Raw genomic sequence first — 18,834 nt, forward strand, 5'->3', positions numbered from 1 at the left:
TAATTAATTGATAAATCATATATCTAATAATTTTATCACTAACCACCACAATTATTAAAGAATTTAATAAATTAAATAAACTCTTTTATTTAATTTCCAATTAAATCAATAATAATTGATTTCTTATAAAACTCATTTTTACCATAAATAATTAAAATCATATTCTAATTATTTATTTTACAAGAAAATTATTAATTTTCCAAAAATTAATTTTCCAAAATAAAAAATTGAATCAATTTCAAAAATATCAATTTTCCCCATAATTTTGAAAAATCAGAAAATTGCACCCCGGGCCTAAACAATTCAAGCCCATCAATTTTGCACGCTTCCCGAGACGATCCCGGGTCGTCGCCCCCGCTGCCCGCCCGCTGCCCGAACGTTTCGGGCAGTGGCAGCAACCTGTGCGCGCAACGCCGCGCGCAGCGTGCGGACGCTCCGCACGCTGCGCCGCGTTGTGCGCCGCGCGGGGCGGCGCACAGCGTGCGGACGTTCCGCACGCTGCGCCGCTCTGCGCGCGCACGCTGCGCGCGCGTGCTGCGCGTTCCTGCGCGCAGCCCTGCGCGGGGTCTGCCCGGAACAGTTCCGGGCAGATCGCGAAATTTTTTTTTTTTTTGTTTTTCCGAAAAATTTAATTTTTATGGTGCATCAATATTTCTGAAAATTTTCTTGTGTGGTTAGAAACAAATTATTCAATATAAGTTAAATCATATGATTCAGAAAACCTGGCTCTGATACCACTGTTGGATCCGGTTTTCTACACGCCCAAACGCAGCGGAAGTTTTAAAATTTTTATTTATTTTGACAATCAAAATTTGTTTGGACGCTCGTATGATTTTAACAAAACATTCATAGGGAGTTGAAAATTATACCTTTGTGAATTAAATCACTTGGCTCCAACTGATCCGGTATGAACGGATTAGCTCTTGATGATTCCCTACGAACTTGCTTCGATTCTTCTAATTAGGTCCACGACTAGAAGATTTATTCCTCTTCTAAATTGCACTAGAAATTTAGAAGAACTTTTGCATAGGAGAGAAAAATTGAGAGACGGCTCAAACCCTAACCATAAATCAAGGTGGCCGAATTTCTCACTTTGGAATGAGTGGAGTCTCACGTAAGTTTTGTTTGGTGGCTAGGGTTTTGTAGTGACCCGTTCCAGAATCACCTACTGATCAGAACTTAAGCATGCAATTAACTTAATAAAACTGAATCAGATAAACAGCGGAAAAACAACATATACAGCCCGATCGAATCAGTAAGTACGAATACTAAAACAACCAAATCAAACTAAATCCCAAGAATAAAATACCAGCAACTACAGGTCAACCCCTGCTAGCTCCCTGTCCTCTCCCTCCTGGACCGTCCAACCTGAGACCTGCCCCATCGAATAGGGTGTCCAAAACAGAGATAAACCGAGGACGTGAGCATAAAACGCTCAGTACCGAAAGCATGAGTATACAAGACTATGACATGCATGTATGCAAAATGTACTGGATACCAGGGTCTGGGTATAACGAAAAACTGCTCAGGCAAATGACGTCAAGGTATGTAGCACTCTGCGCCGTCGCACCAGGAGGTGGCTCCCATACCATAAACCTGTGGATATACCGGTATCCTGACCACCGTCGGCCAACGGGGTCCAACCATCCACAACAACCGAGGGCTGAGCACCCTCTGAACAGGCTATCTCAAAAGATAAACAGGCCCAACATGATTATGCAAATGCCGCATAATAAACCATGCATCATATGTCAGATAATAATGCAACACATAAACATGCAACACATAGTAAAGCATACTCAACCAGGATATCTCGGATAGTACTTCCGTACCTCAAACCAGTAGATCCTAGTAATCAGCCCTAGAATCAAGCCTACAATCCAAGTGATACCATATCACTAAACCACATCTAAAAGCCTTAACTAGACTAATAGATACTTCCAAATCTCAAGGGAACCTAGAACCATACCTGCGTCCGTAGTCAGCCCACTGATGCCGCTAGCTCCCAACTAGAGCACAGCTCCGCTACAAAGCCAGTAGCTCCCTGCTAGTGCCCGAACCTCGGGAAAAGCTAGAAACCCATCAGAAACGACTAAAACGCTCTGGAACTCTCGGAATTGGTAATTGAAAAGTGAAGCCTCGCGCCTCTATTTATAGACGACGATCGGACGATCCGATCCACTTCGGAAGATCCGATCCTGTGCACTTCGGACGATCCGATCCACTTCGGACGTTCCGAACTCTGCATGTCTTCCACGTGTCCAGCCACCTGTCTTCGGACGATCCGAACCTCTTCGGACGATCCGAACCCTGACACGGTCTACTGTTGACAAGACTCGGTCTGACACCGAACCGAACGGTCCATCCGAACCCACTTCGGACGATCCGAACCTCTTCGGACGGTCCGATCCTGGTTCGTTCCTTCCGAACTCGCAGAATATAATTAATCCAATAATTACTCAATTTAGGCATCGGGATACTACATTCTCCCCCTCTAAAAAGGATTTCGTCCGCGAAATCGAGTCTGAAGAATAACAATTCTGAACAATCAATACATTCATCTCAAGAATGAATTACAAATTGAAAGCCCAACTGAAATTACAATCATAACTGAAAATGCTACAACTAGAACAACTCAGGATGCTCTGACCGCATGCGACTCTCTAGTTCCCAAGTAGCTTCTTCAGTACCTCGGCGCTGCCACTGCACTAAGACAAGAGGAATAGTCTTATTCCGCAGTACCTTATCCTTCCGGTCTAAGATCGAAACCGGTCTTTCTACAAAAGACAAATCCGGATTCAACTGAACTTCTGTCGGATGCAAAACATGGGACTCATCCGCTACGTATCGTCTCAACAAGGACACATGAAACACATTGTGAACACTAGACAGATACGGTGGCAAGGCTAATCTGTAGGCCAAATCTCCCACACATTCCAAGATCTCAAAAGGACCAATGAATCTCGGAGATAGCTTACCCTTGAGTCCAAATCTCAGAATCCTCCGAAAAGGTGATACCTTGAGAAACACTTTCTCGCCTGCATCAAAATGAAGAGGCCTGCGCTTGGTGTTCGCATAACTCGCTTGTCGATCCTGAGCAGTCTTAATCCGCTGCTTGATCACAAGAACTTTATCCTTGGCCTGCTGAATCAATTCTGGACCCTCGACCTGTCGTTCTCCGACTTCCTCCCAGAACAGAGGAGTACGACAACGTCGACCATACAACGCTTCAAACGGAGACATACCAATACTCCTATGAAAGCTGTTGTTGTATGCAAACTCTATCAGTGGCAAATGATCCTGCCAAGCTGGCCCGAAATCCATCACACAAGACCTCAACATATCCTCAAGCGTACGAATAGTCCTCTCTGACTGTCCGTCAGTCTCTGGGTGATACGCAGTACTCAAACTCAAAGTAGTGCTCAAAGCTTGCTGAAAGCTACCCCAAAATCTAGACGTAAATCGAGGATCTCTGTCACTAACGATACTCACAGGCACACCATGAAACCGTACAATCTCCTGAATGTACAACCGTGCCATCCGATCGAAAGTGAAATCTCTGTTATACGGAAGAAAATTGGCAGACTTGGTAAGCCGATCTACTACAACCCAGATAGCATCTCTATTCCCCACAGACATAGGCAAGTGAGTCACGAAGTCCATCGTGATATGCTCCCACTTCCACTCCGGAATAGGAAGATTCTGCAACAAACCTCCAGGTCGTCGATACTCAGCCTTTACCTGCTGACAGACCAGGCACTTGGAGACATACTGATAAACATTGCGTTTCATACCTTTCCACCAAAATCGAGTCCTTAAATCTTTATACATCTTGTTGCTCCCCGGATGAACACTCAACTTGCTACGATGAGCCTGGGACAAAATCTCCTCCCTCAAAGTGTCATCCTCCGGTACAACAACACGACCAGATAAGCACAAAAGACCCTGAGACTGATAGTGGAAACCAGAAGTATTATCTCCATCAGCCAACCGAGCTAATTTCTGAACCTTAGAATCAGACATCTGAGCATCTCTAATCCGAGAGTACAACACTGGTTCAGACAAAATAGTAGCCACACGGATACTCTCTGATCCCTTCCGATGCTTATAATTGAATCCCATCGAACAGAAATCCTGAATAATCCCAGATACAGCACAAGTCTGAAGAGCAGACAATCTCACCTTGCGACTAAGAGCATCAGCCGTGAGATTCGCAGATCCTGGATGATACTTGATCTCACAATCATAATCCTTGAGTAGATCCATCCAGCGACGCTGACGCATGTTCAACTCTGCCTGAGTGAACAGATACTTCAAACTCTTATGATCGGTGAAAATATCAAATCGCTCACCATACAGATAATGGCGCCAGATTTTCAAAGCAAAAACGATCGCTGCTAATTCCAGATCATGAACAGGATAGTTCTCCTCATGAGGCTTCAACTGCCTCGACGCATAAGCAATCACATGCTCATTCTGCATCAAAACACACCCTAGACCCTGCAAAGAGGCGTCGGTGTAAACACTAAAACCACCAGATCCAGCCGGTAAGGCCAAAACAGGCGCAGATGTCAACCGTCTGCGAAGCTCCAAGAAACTCTCTTCGCACTCTGATGTCCACTCAAATGAAACATCTTTCCGAGTGAGCTGAGTAAGTGGCTTAGCAATCTGAGAGAAGTTGACAATGAAGCGGCGATAATACCCAGCCAATCCCAGAAAACTGCGGATCTCGGCTACTGTCGTCGGACGCGACCAGTTCAATACCGCCTCCACCTTGCTCGGGTCAACTGAAACTCCCTCGCTAGAAATAACATGACCAAGGAATACAACCCTGTCAATCCAAAACTCGCATTTACTCAACTTCGCATAAAGCTGATTCTCGCGAAGTATCTGTAAAATAATTCTCAAGTGTTGTACGTGTTCTCGCTGATCACGCGAATAGATTAAGATATCATCTATGAACACCACAACAAATTTATCCAAGAAGTCTCGAAATACCCGATTCATCAGATCCATAAAAACTGCTGGTGCATTCGTCACCCCAAAAGGCATAACCAGAAACTCATAATGCCCATACCGGGTCCTGAATGCAGTCTTTGATATATCTCCCTGATGAACTCGAAGTTGATGATAACCAGACCTTAAATCGATCTTGGAATACACAGAGGTACCTTGCAGTTGATCAAATAAATCATCAATCCGTGGCAACGGATACTTATTCTTTATCGTAGCACGATTCAACTGCCGATAATCTATGCAGAGCCGCATAGAACCATCCTTCTTTTTGACAAAAAGAACTGGTGCTCCCCACGGGGACACACTGGGTCGAATATACCCCTTGTCAAGAAGATCCTGCAACTGCTGTTTCAATTCTTGCATCTCTGATGGAGCTAAACGATAAGGAGCTCTGGAGATTGGTGCCGTGCCTGGCACTAAATCAATGCTGAAATCCACTTCCCGAACTGGAGGAAAACCAGGAATCTCCTCGGGAAAAACATCCGGAAAATCGCAAACCACTGGAATGTCACTGACCCCGACACTGTCTGCGGACGAATCAATAGCATAGATAAGGTAGCCTTCCCCGCCCGACTCTAAGGCACGACAGGCTTTCAGAGCAGAAACCACAGGCATTGGGGGTCGCGCTCCCTCTCCATAGAAAAACCAACTGTCGCCCTCCACTGAACGAAACTGCACGAACTTCTGGTAACAGTCCACAGTAGCTCTATACACAGTCAGCACATCTATTCCCAGAATGCAATCAAAATCCTCCATCGCAAGAATCATCAAATTAGCAGTTAAGATATTACCCTCAAACTCTAGAGGACAACCCATCACTAGACGTTTAGCTAACACCGAATGACCCATCGGTGTGGAAACAGATACCACAATGTCCAAAGAAGTGAAAGGTAAAGCATGACGCTTAGCAAACCTCGCAGATATAAATGAATGCGATGCACCAGTATCAATGAGAACGTAAGCAGGTAATCCACATAAATTACAAATACCTGCAATAACTCTCTCGTTCTCCTCAGCAGCCTGATCCTGGTTAAGAGCAAAGACCTGCCCTTGAGTACGCGGTCGGAGGTTAGAGCCCTGAGTAGACTGTCCCTGCTGTGGCCTCTGATGAACTGAAGCCTGAGAACCAGATCCTGATCCTCCACCCATCTGTGGACAATCTCTCTTCATGTGGCCCATCTCACCGCACCTGAAACAAGCACCCGCAACTCTGCGACAACGCTCTGTCGGATGGTCCTTCCCGCAATGCTGACACGGGCCCTTCTTCTTCCCAAAATGGTGAACTCCTCCAGATCCAGAGGAAGAAGAAGTAGATCCAGCCTTCTTAAATGATTGGGCACGGGGACCCAAAGAACTAGTAGGACGAGCAGACTGCATGGCTCGACCCCTCAGCAAACTGCCCTCTGCCTGGCGACAACGGTTCACAAGGCCCTCAAACGACTTCGGATCATCACAGACCACGACCCGATCATAAATCTCCTGATTGAGGCCCTGAAGAAAATGATTATACTTGGCCACCGCATTGTCACTGACGTGCGGAACATATGGGAGCAACTCAAAGAACTTCTGCTGATACTCATCAACAGACAAACTCCCCTGCTTCAGATTGATCAACTCAATCGCCTTGGTCTGCAGAAGAGCTGGCGGAAAGTAAAGCAGCATGAAAGCAGCTCGGAAATCGGCCCAAAGAACTCGGCCCTGTCGCTGAACTATCGGTGCAGAGGTAGACCTCCACCACTTACGTGCACCGCCCTCCAGCAAGAAATCAAGGGTATCCATCTGCTGCTCCGCCGAGCACTGGAAAGACTTGAAACAGCTCTCCATCCTCTCAAGCCAGTTCTCCGCAACATCCGGAGTCTCGCCGCCCGAAAGAGGTTTCGGCCCCATCTGCAAGAACCTATGCATACTGAAACTCCGAGGCTCATCTCGTCGGTGTGGACGACGTTCCCGATGCTCTCGACGACGCTCCCGATCGTCGCGGTCTCCCCAGCGTCCCACGCTGCCATGACTACTAGCATCGTCGTCAAAACCAGACATCTCTACAAAAAGTCACCAGAGATTAGACCCAAAAGAACAGTTCTAAATCCCAAAATCTTAATGCATGCTCTGATACCATAAATGTAGTGACCCGTTCCAGAATCACCTACTAATCAGAACTTAAGCATGCAATTAACTTAATAAAACTGAATCAGATAAACAGCGGAAAAACAACATATACAGCCCGATCGAATCAGTAAGTACGAATACTAAAACAACCAAATCAAACTAAATCCCAAGAATAAAATACCAGCAACTACAGGTCAACCCCTGCTAGCTCCCTGTCCTCTCCCTCCTGGACCGTCCAACCTGAGACCTGCCCCATCGAATAGGGTGTCCAAAACAGAGATAAACCGAGGACGTGAGCATAAAACGCTCAGTACCGAAAGCATGAGTATACAAGACTATGACATGCATGTATGCAAAATGTACTGGATACCAGGGTCTGGGTATAACGAAAAACTGCTCAGGCAAATGACGTCAAGGTATGTAGCACTCTGCGCCGTCGCACCAGGAGGTGGCTCCCATACCATAAACCTGTGGATATACCGGTATCCTGACCACCGTCGGCCAACGGGGTCCAACCATCCACAACAACCGAGGGCTGAGCACCCTCTGAACAGGCTATCTCAAAAGATAAACAGGCCCAACATGATTATGCAAATGCCGCATAATAAACCATGCATCATATGTCAGATAATAATGCAACACATAAACATGCAACACATAGTAAAGCATACTCAACCAGGATATCTCGGATAGTACTTCCGTACCTCAAACCAGTAGATCCTAGTAATCAGCCCTAGAATCAAGCCTACAATCCAAGTGATACCATATCACTAAACCACATCTAAAAGCCTTAACTAGACTAATAGATACTTCCAAATCTCAAGGGAACCTAGAACCATACCTGCGTCCGTAGTCAGCCCACTGATGCCGCTAGCTCCCAACTAGAGCACAGCTCCGCTACAAAGCCAGTAGCTCCTTGCTAGTGCCCGAACCTCGGGAAAAGCTAGAAACCCATCAGAAACGACTAAAACGCTCTGGAACTCTCGGAATTGGTAATTGAAAAGTGAAGCCTCGCGCCTCTATTTATAGACGACGATCGGACGATCCGATCCACTTCGGAAGATCCGATCCTGTGCACTTCGGACGATCCGATCCACTTCGGACGTTCCGAACTCTGCATGTCTTCCACGTGTCCAGCCACCTGTCTTCGGACGATCCGAACCTCTTCGGACGATCCGAACCCTGACACGGTCTACTGTTGACAAGACTCGGTCTGACACCGAACCGAACGGTCCATCCGAACCCACTTCGGACGATCCGAACCTCTTCGGACGGTCCGATCCTGGTTCGTTCCTTCCGAACTCGCAGAATATAATTAATCCAATAATTACTCAATTTAGGCATCGGGATACTACAGGTTTAGATGGTTAAATGTGTTATTTATAATAAATTAAACCCTAATTACATAATTAACATTAATGGGCTTGATTTAATTAATTGGGCTAGTCCAACTAGTTTAATTAATTTAATTAAAGCCCATTAAAACTTTAATTATTTATTATGTTGGACTTGTACTCCTACAAGCCCATTAAACATAATACACACCACATTTAATTTATTAATTATCAACTCAACTTTTGAGCTTAATAAATTAAATACATTATAAATTCAACATTTGAATTTATTATTTAAATTATGAATTCAACTACTTGAATTTACATCACCTCCAAAATTTAATATTTAATAAACCCAACATTTGAGTTTAATAAATTAAATTCTCAAATTTTATAAATTCAACTCTTTGAATTTATTCTCTCAAAATTTAATTATCATAAATTCAACTCCTTGAATTTACTATATAATATAAATTCAACTTTTGAATTTATTCTCTCAACGGGAACAAACAATCCAGTACTTGTGTGACCCTCAATGGTTCAGGGATACAGCTAGCCGTGGGTTCACAACTCTTTGTGATTCAGGACAGAATCATTTATTCGGGCTTACCCTAGTTAGCCCCATTCTTTCTATCAACACCTTGATCAAGAATGTCAGAACTCATTTCTGATAGCACCCATCGGATCATGGTAAGAGCGTCTAGTAGCATCGCCCCATGATCCCCTAGGTATCACTGATAGTGCCTGCAAGAACCAGTCGATTATGATTTAACGTACAGTACGGTCCCTTCATCTCATATATCCCGATCGAATCTGCAACCATTGGTTCATCGAGGGTTGCATATTAATTCGATAACTATGTGTTACATATAATAGTGGCATCGCGTGTACTATTGGGGAACTCCTTCTCCAACGTACATCTCATACTCTGGCCAGAGATTCCATGCACTATTATTACATCAGATCACATAGGATATCCACACCCGTAGGTGAGCGGTGAATCCCCGACTACAATGCACTGGCTCCTATATGTGTCGCGACTGTACCCAACCTCGCCACCTGATGACTCTCCTGGAGCCGGTAAACGAGTCAAAGCACAGCCCTAGCATATAGAGCCTCAGAGTTGTCTCGGGTCATAAGGACTAATGGTATACAATCATAACCACGGACTTATCCTCTCGATGTATGAGAACCACTTGGAAAGTCCGGGGGAGGGTTGTTCGGTATAATCATCATATGACTACCCATCTGCATGTTTGGACATCTCCATGCCCTTACCAAGAAACGCAGTACACAACATCACAGATGCTAGTCTCAAGCTCAAGCGACCTTTATCCATGTTTTAGGCGGCTGAATCGACTAGGAACGAATTTAGATCATACAGTATTTACAAACGAGTTTCAACATCGAATTACGATTCATTTGTATTAAAGTATGATCAAGGTCTTTATCTATGTTTGATAACATGGGTATACAGATAAAGAATTAACAAACCATGAAATAATGAATTATATTAAAATAAAGATTGTTTATTACACTTGAGTCAATAAAATCCCTAGTCAACAGTTGACTTGTAGGGCATCTACTCTAACAATTTAAACCATTTTAACGATCGAACCGAACAAAACTGATCAAAAACAACCATGAATAGGTGAACATGTTCACTATTTTTTTTAAAAGAATTTTTTTAGAATTTATTTTTTTTCTTATTCTTAAAATCTTAAATTTTATTTTTGGTTATATACATATGATTATTTGAATTTTGTTAAAAATATTATTTTAGTAGTATTAGAGTTTATATTATTTGTAATTTTTTGTATAAAATATATATAATAAATTTGATATTTTGATAATAAGTATGTTGTTTATATTTTAAATTTTAGTAAATATATTTTTATTATTTATATACAAATTTAAGAGTTTATAATTTAAAATATATTATTTATTATATTATTTTATATAATATAATAATGTTACTGTCCGATCGGTTGAACCGTTAATTTAAAATAGACTGTTTCGATCACCGACATAGTTATAAAAGAAGTAAGTTCAGTAAAATAATTATATTTAACACCCTAAAGAGAAGGATGATTGTTGTTTTTTTGTTAATATGTGTAAACTCCAAGGGTCGTCGGATGCTCGTTCCGTAGTTGATTGACCTGTGTCTTTGTGTATTTCGAAATGGCTATCATCTCAATTCTATTACAATGTTGCTTAACGATCATGGATGATAATGCTTATATTATATCGTGCAAGCACTGTCGGCGGATTAATAGGATGATTTATTATGATAAAGTTAAAATGAAGAGCTTAATTATTTATCATATTATATAATATATAATTAGATAAAAATAAATAAATCATGCAAGCATTATCGTCGCATGAACAGATAAAAAAAATGAACTCAAGCAACAACTTTGAAATTATAAAATTTATTATGATAAAGTTAATTTTGTCATTACAATCTAATATATAAATTTAATCATTCTTATTAAAATCATATCAAACATTAAATATAATATCATATATCTTATTTATCATTAACTTATTTTATATTATATATATATATATATGTTTATCATGTGTATCAAACTATACATAAGAATCTTATGATTATCACTAAACCATATTTTTCATCAGCAATTCCTATCCCAAAAAGGACCAACTAAACTTTACTTGAGTCAACAATTGCAGATTACTTTAATGGCATGTTTGCGTCACAGAAAGTGAAGCAGTAAAGAAAGAAAGAAGATTACAATTTCAATGCACAGAGGAGAAATTTTATTTATCTAAATTAGACGATTGTTCTGCCAGCCCATCCATTGACAGTACTTTCATAATTACATGGGAGGGAATAGCTTGAAAATGGATCATCTTAGGGTAAAAATAGTTGAATAGTTAGTGTTTTTCTTGGTTTATTTTTGGCCCTTTTTTGGTCCTTGTTCTCATCCACAAACCCTTCAAAGATATAACTGATAGGCATCCCACAGCTCCCTGGCGACTGCTGCTGCTGCTGCTGCACATGATGCACATTATCTGCTTCCTAATTTCCTTTGTCTCTGCTGCTTCGTTTCTTTCTGTGTACTGTTTGTCTGTTGTTTGTTTCTCTTCTACCTGCCGGGGACATTTGCACCATAAGCATTCATGTCAGATATGAGTGCTATGTGATAGATTTCTTGGTGTTATCTTTGAAATTCTTGAAGGGGGGAAACAGGATACCAGAAACTTGTGGGGTGGTTTTGTGAAGTAAAAAAAAGATGAACTTACAAGTTACTAAAGGTTTGTTATTATCTTCCAATAAGAACAAATTTTTTGGCCATTGGTGAAAAGGATGAAGACAAAAGTATAATCTAGGGAAGATGAAGACATACAGAACAAGATCAAGAGTGTGACCACATAAGAACACATGTGCTCTGGCACATGCTCGAGGGACCATTTATCATCCCAGAAATCATTAGGGAACTGTCTTGTGATAAGGTTGCTAGATTCAATTTAGTCTTGTACCAAAAGTTACAATGTTGTTCGCTCGACTTGATCCTTTCCTAACATAAAGCACATTGGAACCATTTTCTTGAATCACGACGTAGAAGAAGACGTGTTGGAGAAAAACTTTGAATTGAAGATCCATGTGACTTGAAATCTGGAGTCATGCCATCTCATGGCACCAGAAGAAAGGTCGAGGCCTATCAAATTTCCCAATTAAAATGTAATCTAAATTAAGATTCAAGTCTTTTAAATCCAATTTGCTAGTCTATTCATGAGGTAAACTTTCAATCTTAGGATACCTGTAGTAATTCATTTGGGACCATTTCTCCTACAACTTGGTTATATTGGGACCAAGAAAGTGATGCTTCTAATTTTATTCGTTTCTTGATCCTCTGACTTTGCATAGTTACTAACTCTGGAATTTAATATAAGATACTTACGGTAACTTAAATATTTACCTCTGTCTCCGACTTTGAGTTTTCACTGAAGCAAACAGATGAATCTCCACCCTCTACATCACCATGCTTTATTGATCTTTCTTCAATTGACGGAGTTGGAGCAGGACTGGGACTGCTTGAACTAACATCGACCGGAGTGCTCTGCGTTCCCACATCTCTAGTCGTGCACCGTTGTTTCTCTTAGTTCGAACAAAAAACATAACGTTGGCTAATCCAAATCAACACTATATCGAAATGGGAAGTTGGAGAAAAGCAAAAAAAAAAAAAAAAAAGACCTTGAATTGTGATTTTCGCTTCATCTTCAAGTTCAATTATTGGAGACTTGGCATGAAACTGCTGCAAGTGAGAAGGATAAATGAGTGGTGCGGACATAGTGATCCTACTCGTTACGTTTCGAAACGTTCTCCCGCTTAGTGTTTTTGCAGATAAACATTCCAAAGGGACTTCTCCTGATAAGGGATTGCTTATATACTTTTCTGCGTCATTCCATTTGGAGCTAAGGGTGGCGACTCCATCGGTTGGTATATACTCCCACGAATACACGGTTTTGGCCTGTAATGCTACACACAAAATAGCGAAACTTGTTCTTTAAAAGTAGAAACGAGAAACTTAGTATTGTAAATTCAATTTCCCTTGCGAATTTACCTTTTAAGGCAGTGGTAAATGAATATGTTGAAGGGTTAATTTCCTCTGCATCAGTTCAAGAAAATAAGAACTAAGAAAAGTTTTAAGCTTCACATCTTGATTATGAAGATTTTTGTTACCTCTTGCTGTGTATCCTGGTGAGGAAGCAGTGCTAGAAATGGCTATATTTGACGCTAGATCTTCTCTACAACCCCGCAAATTTGATGCCGAAAATCTTCTAGAATGCGTGTTTTCGCGGGAAATTCGGGCCTTTAGTGCCCAATCTTTCAAGCTGAAATCCGTGTCGTCGTGTCGCCGTGAAGTAATGTAGCATTGCTCCATGGAACCTTTGCTCAATATTGATGACATGTTCGGTTTGGCTTCACTTTATAGAACATCCTGCAAGTTGGTGTATTCTCTTGTTGGTGTGCTGCAGAATCAGCAGAAGATGCCTTAGAACTCAGCTGATTTCCATGAAACTTTAAATTTTGGCCAAAGAATTCAAATTTATCAGTTATCTGCTCTCGGAATTCAAAGTTTCTTGTTTCTTTTTCAAGTAATGCAGGAAAAAAGATCCCTTTCGTGAATTTAGAGAGTAAAAAGTGAAAATTTTCAGGAATATCCAATGCTTTAAATCTTTATCTAGAACTTTTTATTTAATCAGAATGATACCCATATTAGTAAAAAAAAATGATACCGTCGAATATGAAGGAAATTTGAGTGGAGCATGACGAAGCCAGAAAATGAACATATTCACATGACTCAAACCCGATATCTTATATAAAAGTAATTTGAATGGAGCGGCCAATGGGAGACTGCATATTAGTAGTTCTGAGTAACAACGGGTTCGTTACTTTTATATAAGATATCGGGTTTGAGTCATGTGAATATGTCCATTTTCTGGCTTCGTCCTTGCATGTGAATAATAATCATGTTGTCTTTTCGTCCATGAGCCAAATGGTTTCTGAATGTTTATGTTGATATATTTAAAAATATTAATTGATAATATCTAAGTAATGTTTAGACAATTGGCCAGATCAATTTGGCATGAATGTGAAAATCATTGTCCTTTGTTCTTTCAAAGCACACAAGACCAAGGAAATTTGACCAATTGATGACTTGTGGTGCTATAATGACACCCTTGCATTGCATTGGTGGGGGCATCAATAATTTATTGTGTTTCTTGATTTGGGAATTGAGACGTACCTCTGTCATGCACGTCATTAATTTTTGAGTAAGGTACATCATAGGTTTAATTTTGAATTACAGTTCATTTGTGTAAGGTAGATCATAGGTTTAATTTTGAATTACAGTTCATTTCAACGGGAAATTGGCCTTCACTCCTCAGTCGTCGATTTTTTTGTGTTCAGTCACTGACTACTTTTTTAGTACCACATTTCCACATGAAATGTATCACATTTTGTATGACATAGTACCACAATTTTGTGGGTAGAGAGTGAACCCAAAGAAATGTTTTGATTGAGGATTTTTCACCAACTTCCCCTCATTTCAAATATATATTTTTTCTTATTTTTAAAAATCTATTGAGCCTTTTTTTGTTTAAAAAAAGAAGAAAAAATAAAAAATAAAAAAGATAAATCAATAAAATTTTTGTTATAATTGAATATTAAATTCAATGCTTTCAGAGACGGATTTATTCAAGGGCTGTACTGGGCTATCCCACTTTTTTTTAGCGACGGTTTTTCAGCAAACGTCGCTAATATTTGCGACGGTTTTAGTAAAACCGTCGCCGATGGCGACGGTTTTAATTCAAACAGTCGCTATTAGCGACTGTTTTTTGAAAAACCGTTGCTAATAGCGACGGTTGTTTCAAAAATCGTCGTACATCAATGTCTTAGTCCAATCAAGTCCCGTCCATTTACGAGGATGAGACCAAATTCATCCCATATCCTCTGATCCACCCCACCTCAATTCTACAAAATTTCTCTCCCAAGTCCCAAGCCCTTTAGCGACAGAATAGAATTGCGGACTCCCGAAGAAATCGAATTGCTCATCGGCAAGACAACAATCCATGTAAGAATCGGCTATACATTTTTTATTTTGTTTTTTTATAGCTTCTCTGTGCGTGATTTGTGATTTCTTGATTGTTTGTTGTTGAGTTGTTGATTGACTATTACTTGTTTATTTGTTTAATAATTATTTTATTCTTGTTTAGGATTATAACTTGAACTATTTCAAAATGGAACATCAATAGAACATCATTACCACTTTGATGTTTTTAATGCAGCAATAGATTTCATTTTGATGGAGTTAAATATTCGGTTCAATGAGTCATCGGTGGAACTTCTTTCTCTTAGTACAGCTTTAGATCCTAAAAATTCATTTGACTCATTTAACAGTGATGATATTTGCAAGCTTGCGAAGAAGTTTTATCATGGAGATTTTTCACAGCTCAAGAAATTGTTGCTTTGGAATATGAATTGATACATTATAAACTTGATGTGATGCAGAATTTAAAGGTTTCTACACTTGTTGAGTTGTGTCAGCAATTGACCGAGAGTGGACGGTCAAGTGTTTATGTTATGTTGACTAGATTGATTCATCTTGTTTTGACATTACCTGTGTCTACTGTCACTACCGAGCGGGCTTTTTCAGCAATGAAGCATGTGAAGACGGCACTTCGCAATAAAATGGAGGATGACTTTCTTGCCTATTGTTTGACACTCTGTATTGAACGAGATTTAGCTAAACATATTGATGTAAAATCTATTATTGATGAATTTTATGTTTTAAAATCTCGTAGGGCACAATTTCGTTGAACGATATAATGTAAATTTTTTTTAATAATATATAACTTATCATATTGAGTTCAAGCCCCCCCAACTTTTATTCCTGGATCCGTCCCTGCATGCTTTATTTCGAATTCGAAACATCGGCGGTGTCAGCCTCTTAGTTTTCACTGAAATTGTAGATTTTATTTGTACGATGGATATAACATCTTTGGATTTATCTTACGATTAAGTTTTTTCCTCCTAAAAAAAAATAGTAGACTTTACTTGTCAAGTTTTATTGTATTTGTCCAATCGCGAGAATATTATGGAATGCTAAAGAACGAGTATTGAGTTAACTATGCACAAAAAGAAGAGGGGTGTGACGTAATTATAATTTAATAATTTGGTGTTTTTTTTATAGATTTTAAAAATGAAATTATTATTTAATCGTTAATAAAATACAATCTTAATTTTAAAAATCACTCTTTATTTACATGCATAATGAATTATTATTTCTTAATTAAAATTAGATTATATTGAATTTCAAATTTTAAAATTACGGTTATCGATTTATTATTTATAATTTCATATAATATATTATATACACATAAAATATGCTCCCTATTACTAGTTTATAATGGAACACAACCTCGTTAGTCTATTGGTAATATCGTTTTCTATATGTTTTATTACATTTTAATTTTCTTAATGACTAAAGATATTATGTCACGTTGAATTGGAATTCTTTCAGTCATGTTATGTTGAAAAAAACGATGTAACTCAAATGTTTAAACCGCGATAAAGAATAAATAGATCAAGCAAGTTGATTGGAATATGCAAACATGGTGTGGTAAGAAGTTAATGTGATGGGTCTGAAAGAGAAATATGTGGGGGTGTCAAATTATAGAGATGAGAATGTCTATTGTGCATGTGCAGATGTGAGACAGGTCATGGTCATCATCATGGCATTGTCACCTTACACTATATCAGCTTATCTCCAATCTTCTCTTCTTCTTCTTTTTTTAAATCTCAAATGTGTGCTTTATCAATATGTTCCAAGTTGCTGCTTCAAAAAAGAAAAAGTTACACTATATATATATATATACATATATATATATAGTGACGAAATCAGAAATATGGCTTTATTCGAGTTGAAATTTTAAATACTAGAATATTTTAATATTTTAAATTGATATGTCCGAACTAATATCATATTATTCCAAAATTTACATATACATTTTTTTTAAAAAAATTTGGACCAAACCCGGGTAAACAAGTACATGCCTCCGCCCTTGTATATATAAATATAAGTACACACACAGACGACATCGAGGTACACATGTTGTGTGTGTAAATATGATCTTTTTGTAATAGATTTAAATTATAGATTCTGTCTGCATTATATGATAGTTGTCTTTCTTTTTCCTCGGACTAGTTTTATTTTTTGTGAATAAATTTGCATCAAATAAATGGTAAATTAACTAAAAATAAGAAATGACATCAATGGGCAAATATATACATATATATATATATATACATATATATATATATACATATATATATATATATATATATATATATATATATGTGTGTATGTTTTTTTTTTCCTCCAAGCTGCAGAGAGAGGGTGGGCCCACCATTTTGTTTGCTTCAAGTGTTTTCATCATCTCTATCTACTAGCTAGATTATGGTTTTTGTCTTACTTTCTCTGCCTCAGAGGATGGATTATACGATCTTTTGAGATTCCATCGCTGCTGAATCATAAAATATATTAAACTAAGTAATGCAATTTTTAAAATTCACAAATGTTATGTATATTTATTAATTTTGTGAGATGATCGATCCAATTCGACTCAATAATAAAAATATTATTTTTTTTAGTAAATATATGTTGAGTCGATCTGTCATACAGATATAAATTCAAGATCGTATCACAGGAATTAGCTTATCGACTCCCCTAACAGTACTATAAGAATCAGTTTTGAAAGTCCCTCCTGTAATTGTACCGGCTCCCATAGCAATAACTTATTTTGGTATCACAGTAGACATGGTCATTGAAATTTGGGAACATGAGAAAGCCTTTTGGTTTATCATTTCCTACAAACTCAAGAAAGATCCCGCAGGCCAGAGGTGAGAAATAAGTGGACAGACATGCGGACTAAGCATCTGAAAAATTCATTCGCAGAAATATTTTCCATCTTTGGAAATGAAAACAACGACATCAATTCATTTCGTCCTATATTTTTGAAAAATAAAATATATTTCGATCCATTTTAACATCTCCCGAATATCCATCACATGAGCGATCTTCTCTTCTTCCCACAAGAAAACTGTATGCGGCACAATAAAGACGCGACATGGAGATTGGAGACTGAGCAGCAGCTGGAATCGGAGAAGGCGTGGCGGAGGTGGGAGACTAGAAGACGGGAGAGATTGAGGCGAGGATAAGATGCATAAGGGAAGAGGAAACGACATTCTTGAGCAGGATGGAGGGGAAATTACGGGGAGCAACTGAACGCATTGAAGCTAAAGAGGTTCATGAACTGGTAAAGTTAACGGAAGCATGGTGCAGAAAATTAAACACTTGAAGCTGAAGAAGGTGCTGGAGCAAATTACGATACATGCCTCCAATGGATTCTCCTTAGTACTGTGTCATAAATGATACAAGATTTTGTACTTGATAGTTGTTCCAATCGTCATATATAATGTTCGATGATTGTTCATATATTATCAGATTTTTACGAGCTGTGTTAAATGGAATTTGACGGTAGCCTAATGTGTTGCAAGTTTGTGATGATATCAGATATATATCATGAATAATTGTAATAAATCACTTTTTTCATGTCACGGTGTGAATGGATTGTGAATCTGCTAATCGATTCTCTTTGGGGTTTCTATGTAAACTGAGCGCATAATTCAGCGTTGTTTTTTGTGAATTTCAGCTACATAGAGTTAAAGATTTAAATATATTTAGCGATGATCCTATCATCCAAGTCGTTGTAGTATAGTGGTGAGTATTCCCGCCTGTCACGCGGGTGACCCGGGTTCGATCCCCGGCAACGGCGTTATACATTTGCC

General features: G+C 39.2%; 1 protein-coding gene and 1 non-coding gene across 3 annotated transcripts; one reads left to right on the forward strand and one right to left on the reverse strand.

Annotated features, from left to right (window-relative positions):
* Window positions 1-11,191: 11,191 nt before the first annotated feature.
* On the reverse strand, window positions 11,192-13,863 carry LOC140804794 (uncharacterized). Of its 2 annotated transcripts, XM_073161029.1 has the most exons (6): window positions 13,722-13,863; window positions 13,165-13,454; window positions 13,046-13,090; window positions 12,676-12,960; window positions 12,401-12,579; window positions 11,192-11,570 (listed from the first exon to the last, which is right to left on the reverse strand). In XM_073161029.1, exons 2-6 carry the CDS (start codon window positions 13,391-13,393, stop codon window positions 11,355-11,357), a joined length of 954 nt encoding a protein of 317 aa, XP_073017130.1. In that variant the 5' UTR covers window positions 13,394-13,454; window positions 13,722-13,863; the 3' UTR covers window positions 11,192-11,354. The 2 variants fall into 2 exon arrangements, with proteins under 2 accessions (XP_073017130.1, XP_073017066.1); XM_073160965.1 differs by lacking the exon at window positions 13,722-13,863 and having other exon boundaries at window positions 13,165-13,699.
* A 4,886-nt stretch (window positions 13,864-18,749) lies between these two features.
* On the forward strand, window positions 18,750-18,821 carry TRNAD-GUC (transfer RNA aspartic acid (anticodon GUC)). The gene has a single exon. It is a non-coding gene; the product is annotated as a tRNA-Asp (tRNA).
* Window positions 18,822-18,834: the final 13 nt, after the last annotated feature.

The sequence above is a fragment of the Primulina eburnea genome, chromosome 1 (assembly GCF_022965805.1).
Source record: "Primulina eburnea isolate SZY01 chromosome 1, ASM2296580v1, whole genome shotgun sequence".
Taxonomy (NCBI): Eukaryota; Viridiplantae; Streptophyta; class Magnoliopsida; order Lamiales; family Gesneriaceae; genus Primulina; species Primulina eburnea.

Excerpts from the sequence above, each read along its gene's own strand:
- LOC140804794 (XM_073161029.1), bottom strand. The coding sequence starts at position 13,393 with ATGTCATCAATATTGAGCAAAGGTTCCATGGAGCAATGCTACATTACT. Across the intron at positions 12,961-13,045 it reads ATTTACCACTGCCTTAAAAG|CATTACAGGCCAAAACCGTG; the intron begins GTAAATTCGCAA and ends TTTTGTGTGTAG. Across the intron at positions 12,580-12,675 it reads AGCGAAAATCACAATTCAAG|AGAAACAACGGTGCACGACT; the intron begins GTCTTTTTTTTT and ends GTTCGAACTAAG.